At 44.9% G+C, this 20,916-nt stretch overlaps 1 protein-coding gene across 1 annotated transcript in view; it reads left to right on the top strand.

Moving 5' to 3' along the window:
• Positions 1-20,916, top strand: part of ACVR2B (activin A receptor type 2B) — a 103,095-nt gene that overhangs the window by 77,080 nt on the left and 5,099 nt on the right. The window contains exons 2-10 of the mRNA XM_005424340.2: positions 1,764-1,971; positions 5,927-6,036; positions 8,291-8,442; positions 10,335-10,478; positions 11,559-11,702; positions 12,516-12,664; positions 16,230-16,344; positions 17,976-18,114; positions 20,433-20,563. Coding sequence (XP_005424397.1) covers positions 1,764-1,971; positions 5,927-6,036; positions 8,291-8,442; positions 10,335-10,478; positions 11,559-11,702; positions 12,516-12,664; positions 16,230-16,344; positions 17,976-18,114; positions 20,433-20,563 — 1,292 coding nt within the window. The remainder of the gene's footprint in view (positions 1-1,763; positions 1,972-5,926; positions 6,037-8,290; positions 8,443-10,334; positions 10,479-11,558; positions 11,703-12,515; positions 12,665-16,229; positions 16,345-17,975; positions 18,115-20,432; positions 20,564-20,916) is intronic.

Here is a 20,916-nt window from a genome sequence, read left to right as displayed (position 1 = left end):
CCTGCTGATTTAACCAGTATTTAGCAAAAATGCTTAATCTGCCCTAAAGAAGCATGGTGTAAGTATCAAGAGAACAAATATCAAGGCTTTAACAAGGAGTGTCAATATTGACATTGCTCTGTGTTGAGGGATATTGGTAGGTTGTTTTCATTATTGTAAGCAACTTGTCAGAGGAAAACTCTGATGGAGCTTTGCAAGAGCTGATAAAACCTGCAGGTGCTATTGAAATTGAGCTCTTGTTCGTGTGTGCTTTGAATATAATTTCCAGTTTCAGAAGTCAGCTTTATGACATTCTCATACCCTCATTCCCTTGCAGTCTCTCCCACGATGCCGATCAAGCAGTCTTCCTAAAAAGTGTTATTGAAGGATTGAACACCTCAGCAGCTTGCAAAGAGATCTTCCTAGTGTGATGAGTTTGCTCTGTGCCATGAAAATTACCCAGTGCTGAGTCCAGGTGTTGGGATTGGGAGCAGGTTAGACCCACCACCCCTAGTTTATTCAGAACTGTGGTTTTCTAGCTAGAAACTTATTTCAAGGCTTCACAGGAATCTGGCTATTTTGGGAGAACAGCACTTTTGTTTCACCATCCTGCGGGACCTATTTGTGTTTTCTACCCAGCTGTCAACACATTTTATTGAGATACCTACATTTTCCATGATTGCAATCCATCAAAATAATGGCCAGGCCTGACCTTACCTTAGTTTGGGTAATCCCAAGGAGAGATGGCTGCAGGGCATTTCAGGATTTACAGAACCATCATGGTACAGGGCTCATGGTCTCTTTTGTGTTTGTATGCTTACAAGACATGTGTTTGTTTCATTCTTCATTTTCTTTTAAACTAATCCTCAAAATGCCACAAAGCAGAGTATTTCCAGATGAAGAGAGGATTTCTAAGGTTTAGGACAGAACAGGTCACCTGTAAATATCAAGTGTTCCCTTATTTGACTCTGGTTTTAATGGATGTGTCTGCAATTGTATTTCAGTTCTGCCACATGGTGGCTATGGGAGAATTGTTTCCCTGAGGACAGTAGGCGTTCCGCAGTCCTTTGGTACAAGACTTTAAAGGAGGGAAGACCCACTGGCTATGGAGACTCATTTGTTTGTGGTGGCCAAGCATCCATTTGGGGTGGCCAGCGTTGTTTGGGAAACAGAATTTTCTGTTCCTGTTTTCTTGGGTGGAGAGGCACCATGAGCTGTGTCAAATGCAGCTAAAACCATGACATTTATCATATGGAGTCTTACCCAAGGAAGCCTGAACCAGAATCTAAGTGATTCTGGTCTGGTCCTCCTCTGCAGGATGAATATTATCTGTTCTCAGTTACATCCATGGAAGAAACTGGGTATTTTTAGGTGGTGTTTCCCAAAGTAGTGGTGCAGAGGGAGAGTAACTCCAGTGCATGACATCCCAGCAAGCATCAAATAGCACCCTGGCAGGTTGTCTTTGCTAAACAAGGTTTCTGTGGTTAGACATTCCTGGGCATGCATTGCCTCATGCATCCCCTGTTTTAGGGTCCTAAGGTTGAAGCATTGTCCAGAGGAGATCTGGGAAGGTCTCACCTTGGCTCTTGACTTCACCATGAGCTTAGGCAAACCTGGCCTCTCCATCTCCCTCCTCACCCCAGAGGAGAAGAATAATCTCCATGCTGTGTTGAAGCTCTCACTGCTGAGCTGCTCAGCTCCAAGGGAATGCATCACCTAAAACAAAGCCATACAATTCCCTATTTCTGATTCTACCTGAATGTTCTTGGGGCTTGATTTTTCAGGGCCAGGCCACGGGGAGGCTGAGACAAGGGAGTGCATCTACTACAATGCAAACTGGGAGCTGGAGAAGACCAACCAGAGCGGCGTGGAGCGCTGCGAGGGGGAGAAGGACAAACGGCTGCACTGCTACGCCTCCTGGAGAAACAACTCGGGCTCCATTGAGCTGGTGAAGAAAGGCTGCTGGTTAGATGACTTCAACTGCTATGACAGGTAAGAGCCCAGCTGGTTTATCCAAATACAGGTTTAATCAATCCTCTAAGTGTAAAAGCTTGTGATTTTTTGCATAGGGGGAAAGAAGGCAAGTCCAAGTTAATTGGCAAAAGCAGCTCTCGGAATTGTCACTTCCCTGCTTTGACTTTCTAAATAGAAGCTGCAAAAATCACTTTTAGGGGCTTTGTGTTGTGTTTTGCTTTGTTTTGTTTTTTCCCTAGCAAAGCTTTGATAATTCTGGCATTCTTTGAAAAACCTGTCCTGTACCATGAAATGAAGAGCAATATGTTCTTCCAGGAGCATTTGGTGATAGAAGTGAAAACTTGGAATCATTTGGAGCTGTCTAGAAAAGCACAGATATCTGGGGGTGGTTAGGGGTTGAGATATTCTGATGTTTGTGATATTGCAAAAAGTTCCACTGTTCTTTGGCTGAGTGAAGAGGAGGGCCAGGAGAAAGAGTGGGGAGCAAAAGCAATGTGAGTTTGTGTGTCACTGCTTGTAGCAAGCTGAAAAGGAGTGAGGTTTTGTAGTGTGAAGGCTCCAGCCTCATTAAATAGCTGGGAAAATTAACTAGTCTTTTCTCACTTCCCTTGATGCAATTCTACAAAGGGGAAAAGAATTACAGCTAAAGAAAACAGCCCTATGAAGTTTTGTGGTTGAAAAGGACAATGTTGTGTAGCTCTGAGCTCAGGGTTTTTGTTAAAAAAAAACCCAAACCAATGACCAACCAACCAAGCAAAGCCCAGCCCTTCCAGTAAGGATTAGCAACATAAAATTGAAGGATTTCCCTTGATATAACACCGATGTGGGTCGATCTCACCTTTGTGCAATTCTCAGTTGTGCATCTTTGTAGTGTCTTGTTCTGAAAGCTTTAGGAAGATCAGGTGCTAAGCTGTGGGGTTAAGCTGGAACTAGATTTGTCTGTCCCATGGCTGCAGTGTTTTCTCCCTTTGGTGCTGTACACTTCCCCTGCTTTTGTGCCTGTTGTCTTGGCTTATCTCGACTGTAAGTTGTTCCTCATCTTTGTTCTATTATTAGCTCCAGAGCTACTTTCCTACCACACCTATTCCCTTGCCAATTGAGTAGCCAGGCTCTATATATAGTTAAATTTTTATTCCTTCCCAATAAATCAATCCTCCTTGGCCCATTAGTCATCTTAATGCCCATTCTTCTGAGAATAGAAGGTCACTGGAGTTTCCTACTTGCAAGCAGAAGTGTTTACTGTAAACAGATTTCTCCTTTCAGTGCCTGCTCTCATATCCAGTGACACTTGTATTGTCACTGAGTGTCTCTGCAGGGATGTAGTGTTTCTTAAACTCTGTCATAATGTGTTGCTCCGTTACAATGGTAAAAAGTTTCCAGGGCTCCTCACCAGCCTTTTGCAGCCCTTGAATTGAGCATCCAATATTCCATTGCCTGACTTTTCAAAGCCACAAGTTCCAGGGCAAAGCTAAAAGCCCTTCTGAGAATTAAAAAACCAGTACAAATATCAAAAGCAACATTTGGAATAAAGGTTAGCTTTAATTATATAAAGGAACAAACCCTCTTTAAATGCAGTCCTTTTCATTTTTTCTCTTCCCTTGAGTGCCCTTGGCAGACTTCCATGCAGGCAGTATTGCATCCCAAGGTGGCAAAAATGGTTAAGAAGATGATTTTTCGATCAGTGGTGCTGTGCTGATGCCCTTTGTGTCTCTGGCACTTTTGGACGCCGAGTTTCTGGAAGCATCCTTGGCAGATGCACCTGAATTCTGTGTCCCTGGATGCAGAGCATGGTCCTGTTCTGGCTGCTGCAGCTGCTTTTGGAGCAGCACGTGCTGGGATGTGCCAAATGCTCCCTCTTTTGTCACCAGAATGTGGAAAAATTTTAGAGTGCAAGGGTTGGGACGTTGAGGGTGACAGCTCCTTACTCTGTTCTTTATCTTGAGGAAACAAGAACGTGGCACATGTACATTTAAGGTTATAGGAAAAAGGTAGTGTTTAAAAATCGACTTGTGTGCTCTCATTTATTTACACAGCCCTGCTGGAGAGGTCATATTCACATTCCCCTGCAGAGCACGTGAACCTCTCTGAAACATGCCCTCCCTGCCACAGAAAAATGTGTCATTCTCTCCCTCTGCCTCAGCTGTAATATTTGCTAAGTGTAACATGTCATACATACCTGGATGGCTTCACTCAGAGACAGGGATAATGAACTGCAGATGTGGAGCAGGCTGTTTTCACTCATTAGCTTGATTTTTTAACCAACAGATTTAGCAAAGGATGTGTTTTCTATTGAAGGCTCCAACACTGATGCTGTTAAATCCAAAGGGCTTGTTATCTGATTTCACAAAAAAGCATCTGGAAACGCTGTTTAACTTGTTGAAACATCTTTGTTCATTTGAATAAGTCAAATGGCTGCTTTTTTGCTTTGAAGTTGAAAAAAATGAGAGCCTGAAAAACAAACCAAGTGCTTCCCAGCTGAGACCTTGGAGGAGACAGTTTGGCTATAGCCATTTTTTTTCCCCCTAAGGGAGTAAAGCACTGAAAACTACCCAGGCCTAGGATTGAAGGGAGCCCTTTCCATTCCTCTCGTGGCAGTATGTCAGTGATAACACAGAAAGGGAGGCCTGGCATGGGTTCAGAAATGAGTAATAATGTCAAACGCTTATGATTGTTTTGCTACTTCCTCCAAGTGGTCAAGGGAAGGAAGTTATGCATATAATTTAGCTGGGCTTCAGGAAATAGTTTGATACAGTTCTCTGTGGAGAGCAGCTCTGCAAGCATGATAACTAAAACCAGAGTATAGCATAGCAAAAGGTGGCAGGGAAAGGAAGCAGCATTTAAGAAACAGAAAGAAATGACAGGTAAAGTACTGCAAAAATCACTGCACATCTCTTTTGGCATTGATCTGTGGGGAGAGGGAGGATGTGTGGAAGTGGAGTTGGTTTGATCCATGGAAGTCCCCTAAGGCCTTGCACAATATGGAAGGAAATCTCAGTGCTGGGAAGGCTGTAGCAGTACCTGGATAAGAGGCAAAGGCAGAAAATGAGAGCTGCAACCTGATTTTCTTAAAGTTTATTTTGTGCAGAAATAAGCTTTTTATGGAGGAGACAGCACTTGAAAATTAAACTTAAAAACTATAGAAACGAAATGAGAATCATAGGAGCCTCAAATGGTTAGGGCTGGAACGGACTTTTAAAGATCATCTAGATCCAGCCCCCTGCCATGGGGAGGGATACATTCCCCAGGCCCAAGGATGATCTCCCATCCAACCCAACCTTGTAACACTTCCAGGGATGAGGCATCCACAGCTTCTCTGGACAACCTGTTCCAGGGCCTCACCACCGTCACAGTAAAGAATTTGTACCTAATATCCAACCTAAACCTGTCCTCTTTCAGTTAAAACCATTACCTTGAGCTGTCACTGCATGCCCTCAGACCTGCAGCTCTCTCCTGCTGCTGCAGGGCTGTGGCTGCTGCTTCTGGTGCCCTTCGAGTGTGCAGAGCTGGTGATGCTCAAGGCTGTGGGAGCAGCCTTAGCTCAGCCCTCGTCGTGTGTGCTTTATGGCACAATCTTTAATTGCATCATCAAATACTTCTCTGCCCTGGCAGTGTTCATATGGGCTGTGGGAAAGTCACTGCTCAGGGACTGAGGCGTCTCTCTGTCGTTTTTCTCCTTCTCATTCTGTTAGCAGCAGCGGCTGTTATTTATTACTCACCAGCTAATGCCCTCAGTACATATGGAAGCATTTGTTTCCTTTGCAGACTTTTCAAGGGTCTTTGCTATCCACTGGGGTGTTTCAGTGCCAAGTTGTTCTCCATAAGTGGAGACTGCTGGCCTGTGCAGTGCAGCTGCAGGAAAAGGTGTGTGGAGAAGACAATTTGGGGCAGGTTGGCTCCCAAAGGCAAGAGGCAGGAGTTGGCTGACAATGTTTTTCTCTCCCCTTCCTTCTATGTCTGTCCCTCCCTGGTGCAGGCAGGAGTGTGTGGCCACAGAAGAAAACCCTCAGGTGTTTTTCTGCTGCTGCGAGGGCAACTATTGCAATGAGAAATTTACCCATCTGCCTGAAGTCACCGGCCCAGAAGGTGAGTGATTGCGAGGATGGGGAGTTGGACTCTTTTCCTCTTGACACATTTTCCAAGGACTTTAATAGAAACATACAATGTCCTGAGTTGGGAGGGACTCACAAGGATCATTGAGTCCAACTGCTGGCCCTGCATAAGAATGCCCCAAGATTCACACCATGTCACTGGGAGCATTGTCCAAAAGCTCCTTGAGCTCTGAGCTTGGTGCTGTCACCACTTCCATGGGGAGCCTGTTCCAGTGCCCAACCACCCTGTGGGTGAAGAACCTTCTCTGAATATTTGTCCTGAACCTCCCCTGATTCATCTTCATGTCAACATTGAGTTGTTGGATGCTTTGGTTATGAAGTCAGAAATCCTTTTGCTACAGTTCTTTAAGAATTGGTTGTTTCACTCTATGGCTAAGGCTGTACCAACACTTTGGATACCATCAGTAAGGTTAGGTTTTCTTTATGGTGGACAGTTCACTATGGGATGTTACAAAACAAAATCCTACACAAGGGGAAGAGGGCAGAGTGATTTATAAAGCATGGATTGTGCCTCAAACTCTTAAAAAGTGTTTGATGCCTTCCTCATTAAATTCACAGGTCATGAGTTTCCAGACACCTTGAGCATCTGGGATTTTTGCATTTGATTCTGTTTTGTTGGTCTGGGGATTGAAAGGGAAAGGGTGTGTGTCAGCTTTCAGAGTCTGTGGATATGCAACAAGGAAGAAAAGTAATAGCAGTACCTTCTTCAGAGGCTAATAGAAAAACAATTATTCTTTTAGATGTATAATATTTAACGTATCATTCAATAAAAACTATTTTAACAGGTGAATCTTTTCCTTAGGTTGGTTTGAGCTATCTGCATTTACTGAGATGTTCCAATAGACCTTTATCAGATTTTCCTGGGCTGTCCTGATAGATTTTTAATTGTTTACATGGGTTATATTATCTCCTGTTATTAACGTACCCGTAGCAACCTAGTAGGAAATATTCTTTCTCTCACAGTTTTTTGTTTAATTTGGCAAGTCTTGCTATTTTTTCCTTCCCTGTCTCCAACATAGCAACATGGCTCCATTTAGTATTCCCATTGTTTGTATCTCAACTGCACTGATGTAATTTGGAACAAGAACTACTGTGGGAATAGTGCATTTGATTGTGGCTCCGGCAGCATTTTACTAAAAACTGACAACTTGTCAATCACTGTGAAAGGTAAAGCAATGCTGCAAGGGATTTCGTGCCGTCTTAATACATTTGGAAGGGTTAAGAGGAGGAAATGTTCTGCTTTTATGTATCTCAACAAGAAATACCTAGCTTAAATAAAGGTCAGATGGAGGCTCAGCTTGCAAAGTGTGGTTTGGGCCATTGTAACTCCATTACTAGCATTACTTCTATGGAGAAGAGAAAACCATGAAGCCTTATGAATGCTGTTGCTTTACATGCAAGAACTGTGAACATGGAGTTGAATCTGATGCCATGTTTATGTCTTTTTGATTTGTTTGCCCTCAGCAATGTGCTTTTACCCATTGATCAGCCAAAAAACAACGTTTGGGTAACCTTAGCCAATGCATCAGGCTTAGATACCATTTGTTTAACTCATTCAAGCCCTGAACATTTTCAATTTGATTGGTTGGTTTGCCAGTAGATACTTGGCCAATACCAAAAATCATTCCTCCACATCTTTCATGATTCATTATAAATCCCTCTGATGGATGGGGTGTTTGGACCAAATTCCTTCCTGAAGCATCCTTTGAACCCCAAGAACTGGAAATTCTTCATTCTGTAAAAATAGATTTTTGCATCAAATTCGGCATTTTTGGGCTTGACAAAGAAAGTCAAAACATCAGATGTCACTCCCTATCACCTTGTGTATAAAGATGTGGATTCTTGGTGTAATTGTACCTCAGTTAAGTTTTAAGCACCTAGTCATACCCCTTTACATTTGCCATGGGGAATGTTTTTCATCTGTGGAGCTAGAGCTTGGCCAGCCATCCCATCCAAAGGTGGTCCATGTAGCATTGGAAGGCTTACTTTGCTGACACCCGGTGTAAATATGACTAAAGACCATAAACACGGAGGAAAAAGGTTTGCCCATCAGTGTGAATCAGACTGTAAAGATGATTCTGAACCTTGTGGCTATCATCATGGGACATGTCAGTCATCTTTGGATTGGAGGGACAGATGGGGTTTGCTTGCCTCTGGATGTGCAGCTGACAGTGCTGCTGCATTCCTGAAGCTCCTTTTCCCTCTCTTACCCTGCTCTTTTCCCACAGTCATATACGAGCCGCCGACGCCGACGCCGTCGCTGCTGAACATCCTGGTGTACTCGCTGCTGCCCATCGCCGTGCTGTCCATGGCCATCCTGCTGGCCTTCTGGATGTACCGGCACCGCAAGCCTCCCTACGGCCACGTGGACATCATTGAGGTCAGGGACTCGCTCCCCTTTGCTTGGGCCTTGCAAAACTCTTTCCAGCTGGCCTAACTTTTCTTCTTCTCGGAGTCTCTGCTGCTCTGAGTGACCCTGAGATGCGTTAGAAAGTCTCTTTTCCCAGCCTGGCAGTCGAAGGAGTCAGAACTCTTCAGTTCTTGTTCTCAAGGTTGTTTATTGTTTCTTATCTACAAAATTCTTTCTCCGACCCGCCAAGGTCTGTCTGGCAGATCAGGTTGAGGCACATTGGTGTTATCTTTTTATACTAAAAACTACGTGTACACTATTTGCAATAACTTCCCAATACCTATCACCTATGTTACACAGTGAGTTTCTACTCTAAACCAGTCTAAAAATGCCAACATCACCCAGAAGATGGAGGCTAGGAAGAAGAAGGAAAAAGGACAAGGCATGCCCAAATTCCTCCATCTTGGGACCCCATTCTAAAAACCTCAAAAATCTATTTTTCACCCTGTGATAAATTCACTATCATTCTACTTAAACTTTCTTGACTTGTAATTCTTCATATAAGGTTGGTAATTGTTTTTTCCAAGGGCTAAATCAAAGGCACAGGGGTCTTGGGCTCTGTGCCAAGGTCTCTGAGCCCCCCGGGCAGGGGCTCGAGTCCTCCAGGGCAGCCAGAGGAATTTCCTGGGTTCCAACACTTCTCTGCTTTTTGAAGTTGGTAGCACAGTTGGCCTCTATGGAAGTGTCAAACTGATGGGTTTAGGTGGGGTTACCACCATGTCTGACATAACTGAGGGAAGGAATTAAGACAGCCCTGCTTGGTGGCTGCCCTTCCTCCCAAACTCTCAAACCCATTGCCTGATTTCAGACAACTTTGTAGAGCATCAGAGATCTAAAATAAGGTAAAGTTCCTGCCAGCTTTATGAGAGGAGGGAAGACGCTTTCCCTGATGAAGCTCAGGTTTTATGAACCCTCAGAGAATGGGTGCAGGAGACTTTGGGGTGACCTAATTGCAGCCTTCCAGTACCTGAAGGGAGCCCACAAGAAGGACAGAGGGGGACTTTTTACAAGAGCATGTGGTGACAGGACAAGTGGGAATGGGTTCAAATTGAAGGAGAACAGGTTTAGATTAGATATTAGGAAAAAATTCTTTCCTGTGAAGGTGGTGAGGCACTAGCACAGGGTGCCCAGAGAAGCTGTGGCTGCCCCATCCCTGGCAGTGTTCAAGGCTGGGTTGGATGGGGCTCTGAGCAACCTGGCCTAGTGGAAGGGGTCCCTGCCCATAGTAGGGGGGTTGGAACTGGGTGATCTTTAAGGTTCCCTTCCAGCCCAAACCATTCTATGATACTGTGAACCTTTCCCATCTGAAAGGAGGTAGGACAGAGCTCCAACCCCACACATCCTACAGGGTCACGTTGTTCTCCTGGACAATGCAGGATTTAAACAGATGTGATCTGTGTGATGCTGTTCACTGCCCATGGCTGGGGTGACATGGAACATGCTAATGTAGTGAAGAGCAGTGGGAGGTTTCAGATGTAGTTGGCTCTCTGGTCACAAAGATCAAAAAGTTCCCACTTTTTTGCAGGAGGTAGCCTTGAGGACGTCAGTGCTTTACACCTGAAATAACTTTTGCTTTGAAAACACAGAAGAATTCAGGTTTTGCCCAGAGCATGGCAGGCTGTAGTGTCACAAAATGACACTTGGAGGTGTAGATTGTTATATGTGCTCTATACCAAAACCCTACAGAGCAAGCAAGACAGGGAATTTCAGGCTGTTCTTGCTGCAAACAGTGCACCTAAATAATTTGTATTAAATAAATGTTATTTCTTCACACTTCTTCCCTCATGTGCAGTATTTCGATTCCTCCCTTTATTTTACAGTCCAGCTTCAGCTGGTGACAGTGGTTTTTTTCTCTTGTGCAGGATCCTGGCCCACCACCCCCTTCTCCCCTGGTTGGCCTAAAGCCCCTGCAGCTCTTGGAGATCAAGGCAAGGGGACGCTTTGGCTGCGTGTGGAAGGCTCAGCTGATGAACGACTATGTAGCAGTGAAAATCTTCCCTATTCAGGTAACAGGGACACTGCATTAGGTTCTTACTTGCCAGGGGCTTCCCCACCCGTGCTGAGATGCTCTAAGTGCCTGTAGAGATTATGGTTTTTGAGACCATAACAAAGATGCATTTGGGCTCTTCTGCTGGGGGAAAAAGTTCAAGGACCCTTCTTTCCTACACTTCTCCCCGTGTTATCTCATTACCAAATGCTTCCTGTAGCAGTACTTGTTGCAAGAAGGGCAAAACCAAGCATATCCTGAAATCTACAGGCTGTGTTAACTTCCCTGCAAATGTCTGTGTGGTTTAAATCCAGCAAGGCAGGGTGCAGCTGCAGTGCCCAGAGTGCACACAAAGGGCCAGAGCCCTGGCTTTGTGTGTCCTGCCTGGGTGGGTTGTAAATCTGGATCCAAACCTAGTGAGCAGTTTACAGCCTCCAAAAGCAGAGCCCTGGTGCTGTGAGAGCTAATTGTGCTGCAGTGTTTCTGTCAGCTCCTGTCTTCTGCTCTAGGAAACCTTTGAACACTCCTGACTTGATTCTCTAGGAATTGCAGATGAAAAGAGTAAAGCAATCAAAAGTCAAGTGAGAGAAAAATTACTAAAACATCTTTGTGCTCCTCTGCTGTTTCCATCATTACTTTTTCACCTCATATTTGTTGTCAAAAGAGATCTGCACATCTTCTGTCCAAGCCAGCTGTGACCTACTAGTAAATATTCAATAGAGCCTAGATTAGATTTTGCAATTGCAGCAATTACACTGCGAGGCTGATCCTGGGTGCTGTTTGCTCAGGCTTTCTTCTTGCAAGTATCCTTAGGAAATCTTGAAAAATATTATTTCTCAGTAAGGTTGGGTTTGGCTTCCTCTCCGCTCCCCACACATGTCCTTTAGGAACAGCTGAGGATAATTTTGGAGAGGGGAGACTGAGGACAGCAACTTGTCTTTCTTCTTTAGGGAAAACAGCCTGTTTTTGAAGGGATGCATCACATCCTAACACAGGAGCACGATTTTTAGAGTAGTGTGAGCAGCTCTGACTGCACTGAAGGAGCTGTTTGCTTTAAAGGGAAGCGTGATCTTTGATGGTGCCTTTCTCCCTGCTTCAGGATAAGCAATCTTGGCAGAGTGAGAGGGAGATTTTCAACACTCCTGGCATGAAGCATGAAAACCTTTTGCAATTTATCGCAGCAGAGAAAAGGGGGACAAACCTGGAGACAGAGCTCTGGCTGATCACAGCTTTCCATGACAAGGTAATGTATCATTGCATGTACATTTCAGGAAGGCAGAGAGGGAGCTGGTTGTGGTACAGCAGGATTATAATCCCTGTAATCCCCCCAGTCTGTTCCTGGTGGGCCATGATTCTGTGGTAGCAAAGTGCTCCTGCTCCCCTGCTTCAAATGCCCTTCCTTTAGTTTCAAGGCTTTCCTACACAAATAAAGGATTAATAAAAGTGGGATTTAGGAAGGGAGAGAGGCACAAAAGGCCACAGCTCACATCTGTAGTGGTCACCATCCCCTGATATACATAGATGAGCTTCATGGGAGATTTCACAGATCCAGCTTGCCCCTTGCAGATGGGCTCCATGTTTGCTTTTGAGGCTTGGGGCACATCTCCCCCTTCATGGATTGCTTTAGTTATAAGCCATGACTAACCCTTAAAACAAATGTGCAAATCTGAGGTTGAGCCAGCAGTGTTATCCCCCTGGTAAATCCAAGGTCTTCTTGAGTCAATCATTGCCACAGCCAGCTGATACAATGCTTCATCCTGCATGGAAGGCTTTCCCCTTGCTGAGGTTGGATGAATTGCTCTGGATGATTTTTTCCCTTCCTTACCTCCCTTCCCTTCCCTGGCAGATAAGTAGACATCAGGAGGTCTGTGCTTCAAGGGCTGAAAACTCATGGACACTTCTGTTTTTTATTTCTTTGTTTTGCTTTCACTAGTGATTTCCCCCCACCCATTAAATCAAGGCTCAGATTTTTCAAGCATTCTCTAAACTGATGAGTTGGCACATCTGTCACATAGAGGGGTCTGTGATTAAGAACTGACAGTGTCCTGTTCTGCAGGGTTCTCTGACAGATTACCTGAAGGGCAACATTATCAGCTGGAATGAGCTCTGCCATGTTGCAGAAACAATGGCCCGTGGCTTGTCCTACCTTCATGAAGATGTCCCCTGGTGCAAAGGTGAAGGACACAAACCTGCCATAGCACACAGGTAAAGCCTCTTTTGCTGACACTGTCTTTGAAATGATGCTGTTGAGTGGAGGAGGAAGTTGTGCTTTTAGGAAGTAAAGGCTTTTTAACCCAGCAAATCCTGTGCTAAGACAAGAATTTTTTTCAGCCACATATAAAATGGTGAGGGGAAAGTAAGTGTCTTGCCTGTGGGATAACACAGTTGGTAGTGGCTGGTGGTGAATGTCCAAAGAGTAGGGGTTTTCCTCTTCCATCAACTCTTCCCTTCTGGTGGAAAGGGAATTCTGGTTGCTGCAGAGCCACTCTTCGAAAGGACTTGGCTTGGTAATGTCATCATATTATGATCTGTGTATTTCTATGGCTGTACCAAGAGCTGGACCCTATTTTCCCCTGATTTAGACTGATAACTCCACTGTGTGTCTTCCCACAGAGCCTTTGATCATTAGGTAAAAAATGGAGAAACTGTGGAAAGGCAGAAAAAGCCTCCTAGTTACTTTCCCCTGTAGTTTTATAAGGCCCAAATCGTACCAAGATGCTTATAAAAGACACCACAGCAGATGCCACCCTGCCCCTGAGACCTCCTGGCACTCTCTTCACCCTGGGTGGCACTGCAGAGGGGACAGCAAGAAAGAAGCTGGGTTAAACCATCCTCATGCTTCAGCCCTTCTCCAAAGTCCCACACTGCTTGCCCTAGATTAAAGCATCTCTTCAGAGTGGTTTGCTGTGGCAGGGCAGGATGGGGGAGATTTCCAGAAGGGATTTACAGGCTGTAATCCGTGGCCATGCTCCCCCCACCACGCACTGCATTTCATCTAGGAGGGACTTAAACCCCACGTCCAGCTGCAGCAATTTGTACCTGATCTAGCAGGCCTGGCTTCATGTATGGCAAGATAATCCCTGTTTTTGCAAGGGTATCCCTGCCCCCAAAACACCCCACTTCCCCCATCCCAAAAGTTTTGGAGAGCTGGGGGCTTTTGAAAGAACCTGCAGCTGCCTTTGTGCTGCTCCTGGAGCTGACCCCTGTGTCCCTGACATTTGTCCCTGTAGAATAAAGGCAGTGGTTTAGAGATGAAAATTCCTGAGGGTGGGGAATGGAGGAAGGCTGTAGAAAGGCTTTAAAGCAACAGATCATGCTCATTAGTGTCCCTGTCCATTTAGCTAGTGATAAAAGCTGTAGAATGCAGCATTTGTGTGAATTTAGCACATACCTAGTGGAGGAAGGGTTTCAGGACACAAGGGATTTCCCTCGGATTATCCTTTTAATTTTATTTTTGAAAGAAAACACTAAATGCATTTTCAATCTGAGGAGGGGGGCGTGGGGGGTGTTTTTGAATGGCTTCCCACAGTGCACATGGATGGAGATGCTGGGGTTGCCAGGTGGGACTCCCCAGTCACTGCTGGGCAGGGGTTCAGCCAACTCCCCTCTGGCCCCCGGCACCACAAGGAGGATTAAGGTTATGGAATCACTTGTTGGTGCAAAAGTGCCCCCACGTGGAAGCTGCAAATAAAATCTCCAGTGTTTCAATTGAATTAACTCACCCATTACTCATAGTCTGCTTGTTCTGTATTCCCTAGTTTGAAGTGCTATATGAAAAAAAAAAAAAATTCTTCTTTTCACGCCACTTTTCTTTGGCAGTGACCATTTTAGGATGGTCTAATGCATATGATGTTATGGGAAATCTACTTGGCATGGCTTGGATTAAGTCCTTCTCCCTGGCCTGGGTACATTTGCATTGCAGCTCAGACTTGCCAGTTCAAGGTGGTTTGTGAAAGGAAGGAAGGAAAGCATGGAAAAATGGGGAAATGTATGGAAATGGGGGGAAAAGATGGAATTGCAAAGGTAAATCCCTGCATCGTGTATCAAGATGTAGGAGTTAACTGTTGCATGCCTGAAGGGCACTGCAGGTGAGGAGCAGCAGCACATGCTGGTACAGTAATGCTGGTTTACATCTTGTATCACCTTGGAACCACATGGTTCAGGCAGATTGTCTGATAATTTCTGTGTGGTCCTCATTGAGCCACAGCTTTGCAAAAATCTCGTGCACAATCTGTACCATCCTGAGGGCATAATCCCCTAAAGCTGAACGAGCAAAGGCGTTTATCCATGTCATTAGATGATGGCTGTTTCCTAAGCCTGTGGGGAAACAGCCATGGCATGGAAGCAGGCAGTCCCTGGGATGCCAGATGGAGGGAAATGCAGTTCTTCTGTGTAATGGAGGGGTACCAATGTTTGGGAGGCTCTGCAAAGCTGTACTCAGTCCCTAGAGCTGATGGAGGCTGGTTTCTGCTGGGGTTCACTGGCTGCACAGTGCCCTCCAACTTCACACCCACTTCCCCCATCTTAATCCTCAAGCCAGAAATGCCCATCACGCTGTGTTCAGTTTAGAGAGGATAAATCCTCTCTTCTGATATTTTAAGCTCAGAATCAAGGGCTGGGTGATTTTTGCTTGCAGTGCTTTGAGCTGATGCTCTGGCATGTGAGGCTGCAGGGAGCAGCCCCTTCTCTATGGTCCAGCAGTTTCTCTCTTCACAAAGAATTTTGACAGGACTCTCTAGTGCAGAACAATTGTATCTGCCCTCATTAATTATTTTGTGCAGGCCTGCAATGTCCTGCAATCAGCAGGGTCACCGAGTGAATTGATGATAGGGAAGTTATAATGCTGAGCATACAGGACAATTGCCATCTGCTGTCTAAGGTCTGTGATTTAATTAGATTGCCAAACATTCCTTTTCAGATGAAAATGCAGGAAGCCCAGGGAACAGGGCTCGACTGGTTTGGCATCTCAGTGTGATCTTCCTCCACCCCCCACCCTTCCCAGCCCCTGCAGATTTACCTGAGCTGCCCTGAAATGATCCTGCTGCAGCACAGGACTGTCACAAATGTCCCCTTCAGGCACAGAGTCACCATCTCTACTGCAAATTCTTACACCTGCCTGTCAGCTGCCTGCTCTGACCCTGACAGCATGTCTGTGTGGCCTCACCCCCTTCCCTGCTTGCTTCCCAACCCTCTGAATTCTCCAGGGAAGATCAATCCAGCAATTACAGCAGAAGGCTGATGGATGACTGTGGCAAAAGTCTGTTGAAGCATGTAGTCAGGGTGGAGAGAGTCTCACCAGCATCTGCTGATTTCCAGAAAGATCTGATTTTGTAGATAGGAGCAAATGTCCTTACTAGGATAAAGAGTAATGTACTCCCTTAACCTGCCTTGGTTTTGCTCTTGGGAATGAGAAGGGCCCAGAAGATGGAGGTCCAGAGCTGGTGCTTGGAGCAAGAAATGGTGCCTTATAAACAGCTTGCTCTAATTAAAAGAGCCCCTTCAGACCAGGTTTTACTTTGAGATTAATTCACTGTGGAGTTTGGCTGACTATGCTGGTCAGCTCAGGGCTGCTTGGTCATGTTTTGGGGACAAGGGCAGTGAGGAGCAGCCAAGTTTGCAGCACTGGCCATGCTGGGACTCTGGGGGAGAAAGGAAGAAAGGACGTGGGATTTACTGGGAGCTGCTGAGCCTATAGACAATGTGTGTGCTGCAGTGTGATTTAGACACATGCCATGATAAACCCTTCCCTTACTTCTTGCCTTGTCCATAGGGACTTCAAGAGTAAAAATGTCTTGCTGAAGAATGACCTGACAGCCGTGCTAGCTGATTTTGGACTGGCCGTACGGTTTGAACCTGGAAAACCTCCAGGGGACACTCATGGACAGGTAATCATTACCTTTAACTTTTTAAAAAGTTGGCCTTGCCATAGCTTCTCTGGAGTGGGGTCTAGTTTGTGTAGATGCATTTAATTCTCTTTGAGATATGTATTTTTTCCATAAAAACTTGTGCTCAGACATAAATTCTGGGAGCTGCTTTAATCTGGGTGAGTGGGGAGGGTGCTCAAACTTTCTGATTGCTGTGCAGGTGAGGTCTCCACAGCTCTGGGGTCAAGTGGCTTCCTCCTTCAGACACAGGGCTCATTGTCTCTTTATTGTTTTGGTATAAACATCCACAGAATCATGGAATCACAGAATACCAGGTTGGGAGGGACTCAAGGATCACCTGGCCCAACCTCTCTTGACCAAAGCAAGGCAAGACAGCCCAGCTAGAAGTGTTTAGTTTTGGAGTATGCTGCACATACCACTTCTCTAGCCCATAACACAAATAATAAAGCTCCTAAATATTAATACTGATACCACAATACTAGTATTAATAATCCTAAAATTATTGGTTTAATTTTAAGAATTCAGCCAGGCTGGCTGCTTGGGTGACCTTTGGCACAGCTGGCTGTGCACTGTGTAAATATACTACAATTTTATGGGTTCTTAATTTTCTGCCTTTGTGTTGCAGCAAGCAGCCCCTCATTCTGCTCTCATGTCAGGACAGCAAGGCCATCATCCCCTCCTTGTACCTCCAGTGCTTTCTGAATTCCCATCTCCAGTGTAATCTCCTTTTTTTACCTTTATCTCAGAAAGAATGAACACTCTCCTGGGTTAGCCCTACTCAGCTTTCTTCATTTTTGTCACCTTTTTTTGACTTTTCCAGTATTTTGCACATCTTTCCATATCCTGCCTTCACTCTGTCCCCACCACCTCAGCTAAGAGCAAGAAGAGATGAGAATTTCCTTAAAGAAAATTATTAAAAGTGTTTCAATTCTCAAGAAAGCTGCTGTTTTCTTTGCTGTTCTTTCTACTCTCCTACATTATGAACCATACTAAGCATAACAATGGAAGCATTATAATGCCTATTCCCTCGAAACAAGAGCAGATCTTTTCCAAACCATGGCAAGCCAGGGTTCATGTTTTACTATTCTGTGGATGCAGGAAACTTGTTTTATCTAGGGCTGTCAAACCAACACCTTTTCCTACTATTTCAGGATATATAATTTTTTCTCTTTTCCCTTTTTTTGATTGTGTTTTTGTTTATTCGAGGGGCTATTTGTTTGGATTTGGAGTTTTTTGTTGAGAGTTTTTATTTTGAGTGAAAGAAGACTGAACTTTTCAAGCCAGACTTGACCTCAGGGTGTTCTATGTGTCTCCAAAGACAGCATTTCATGCAGGGTGTTCTGCCAGAGCAACATGCAGTGGGATGCAGACCTGCAGTGTGCACAGAATGAGTATCACACCTGTAGCCTTGCACTTTGGCTTCCTCTTTTATGTTGCTTATCTGGACCGGAGTGATCTTAATGAGAATCAGTGTCAGAAGAAACAGCTCCCCTTTGCTTGTTTTTTGAACAAGGTGCACCTTTAGCTGCAGTGGCCTCCAGGCTAATGAAACCAGCTGTCACTCACCTCCAAGCAGCAGAGGCTGAGGGGCCCAAATGCAATGTGACTTGAGCTGTGCTTTTTCTCTCTAGGTGGGAACAAGGAGGTACATGGCTCCTGAAGTGTTGGAGGGAGCAATCAACTTCCAACGAGACGCCTTCCTGAGAATAGACATGTATGCAATGGGACTGGTGTTGTGGGAGCTAGTCTCCAGATGTAGAGCAGTTGATGGTAAGATTAAAGATCCTCTCTTCCCTAGGGAGGGTTTTGTTTCAGTGTGGTTGTGTTGGCCAGAGGATAGATCTATCTCTGTTAAAAAAAAAAAAATCAATGGTATATTTTTATTAAAAGCAGCTAACCTGGTTTTCCTTTGTTTTTTAACATCAGGTGTTACTCTCTGTATATTATAACCTTTGTAAGTGCTCCAACCTCACAGTACTTTTTACTAGGTTGGTTACCTTGCACATTGCTGAGAATTCAGAGGGAGAAGGTGATCCCTACAGGATGGGTGTCCTTTACTCCTGAGCCTGCCCTGTGCTGCTCTCAGGGGCACTCTGCATTTCTGCCTGGGACCTGGGCATGCCTTGGGCTCCTGAGAAGAGCCACACAGCCAGCTTGGCTGTCACCTGGCTTATGCAGGGCAGTGGGGTAGCCTGAATGGAAAGCTATAGCAGCTGCACAGGTCTGGAAGGATCTTCCTGGGTCAGCAAGCCCATTTCCCTGCTATCATAAGTCATTAGTTATTGATCTTTTGCTGATAAGCCCTCTCTCAGCAGTGGGCTAGGTTAGTTGTTTCATTTACAGCTTTGGAGGATCTCACTTTCTCCTGAAGGATCTAAAAGTATGAGCTTCATGGTGTCTCCTTTCTCCTTTTTTAAAATATTAAAATGATGCTGTGAAGTGGGGCATCTTTTCTGTCCAGTCAGCACATCTGTCCCTTAGTGACTCTTGCCATGTTCAGGACAGGGAAGCAGTCACATCATTGTAGTAGCTCCAAGGCTGCTTCCTCCAACTTTTTTCTTCTTGTATAGATATGGGTGCTCTGCACTGAAAATCAAGTTCATAAAGCAACACCATCTCACCTAGACTTGAAGTGTTTTTGTTAGCGTTACAGTAGGACTGAGGAGTGTGATTATAATTAAAATGTCTCCCATGAGTGTGTGGTAATAGAATGTGTCATCTTCAGAAATGTTCAGTCTAAAGAGGTAAAATGCTGTAGGAGCAGGGAGCTGGGAGCACAGTAGAGTAAAACAGTGGTACACAAATCATTCATGTAGGAATTATCCTTCTCTGTTGAGGTGCCCCAAATATCCACTTCCATTTTTCCTGTCATGTTTGTGATCTCTTGCCAGCCCAGGCAGCTGAGATACTCCAGGTGCCACACACAGCACCACTGAGTCCGAGGGAAGGCTTCCTTTGGGATGACAGGGAGTTACACTGAGCTTCATCTGCACTTCAGCTCAGAAGTAATGTTGTGCAAACAGCACATTTAGCTTGCAGATCACCAGTGCAGCTCTCCACAGCCTGGGTTCTTCTTGGAGGAAAAGCAAAGTCATAAGTGACCCTGATTGGAGCAAGTGTTTCAGTTTGGTTTAGTGACTGCCACTGAGTAAACAAGAATAATGATAAGCCACTTTAGTGATTTCATTCTTTAGAGTAAACACTGTGCTGTTGGTGTCACAATTCATGACCAGATGAAGTCGTCAGCTCTTTTATTTTAATCTGGAAAGATCCTTTTGAGGTATCTCTGCTCTGAAAAGAGGTCATTTTTTGCTACTGAGAAACCAAAAGTGGTGCCATGGAGTACCCTGAGAAGCCCATCAGTTAAGATGGGCTGCTCTTTCTAAGAGAGCATCTACACATTGCCAAAAGCCAAATGATGTTTCAATAAGCAGAAGTTGCTGCTATCATCCAGCATCTGCACTGATACTCATAACAGTTGTCTCATTCCTGTGGCCCTGGGCAGTTCACAGCCATAACTGGTGTAAGTAAAGCATTCAGAAATCATTTCACACTTAGGAGCCAGTACTTGGGACAACTGCATCTGGCTCCAGTGTGTCAGGGCTGACTCAAACCTATGAACAAACAAGATCACAAAGCAAGAAATTATGTGTTGTGTATATTTGACCATGTTAGTCAGTGCTAAAATGAAATTATGCTCATGCTGAAATCTTTCTCTAGGTTATTGTGTGTTGAATTGTTGTGTTAAAATGTGGGGAGGATGAGTTGATCTGCTCTTTATATTAAAATAAATCATGGATTACCTGGCAGACTTCCTCAAGGAAAGGGTGAGATCTGAAGGCCTGGCTGAGGGTTTGGATTTGTAACTCAGCGAGGTGGAAAATGCACGGCCAGACAAGCAGCAGGGACAGCAGAAACCATTGTGCAGGAGGAATGTAAATCACATTTGTCTGCAGTGACATGTGAACGTCAGCCTTTGTTGCAGTGGGTTGAGGTTGCTCCAGAGCTGCAGCTCACTCATGCATGGGGACACTGTGGCTCTGCAGAGGCCATTCCTGCCCTAACCTGATTCTCTGTGTGCACTGCAGGTCCAGTGGATGAATACATGCTGCCTTTTGAAGAAGAAATAGGTCAGCATCCATCCCTGGAGGACCTGCAAGAAGTGGTGGTTCACAAGAAGATGCGCCCCGTGTTCAAGGATCACTGGCTAAAACATCCCGTACGTCCCTCCAGCTTAACAGGGGAAAATACTTTCCTGTGTGATGGGAATGAGGGATTGGTTATGCATTCCCAGTGTTAGCCAGAGTCAGCTCTGGGGAATGAGGGGTTGCTCAACATCTTTGTGCTCCCTTTTCTTTTTATCTCTTGTTTTTAGAGACTAAACAAGCTGCATAATCAACTAGTGCTGAATGTGGAGCGTGTGGTGCTTTAGTAGAGCTCCTTTAGTATGGTGAAATAATGGAAAATAAAGTCCTTTCATTAAGAAAAAGAAAACCTCCATACCATTGGAGACAGACTCCTCACAAGCTAGATACCATGCAAGACTTGGAGCAGTTTATGGAGGAAAAATTA

Source organism: Geospiza fortis, unplaced genomic scaffold (assembly GCF_000277835.1).
Source record: "Geospiza fortis unplaced genomic scaffold, GeoFor_1.0 scaffold182, whole genome shotgun sequence".
Classification (NCBI taxonomy): Eukaryota; Metazoa; Chordata; class Aves; order Passeriformes; family Thraupidae; genus Geospiza; species Geospiza fortis.
The sequence above is the reverse complement of the archived record's forward strand: the minus strand, read 5'-3'. Positions and strand labels throughout refer to the sequence as shown.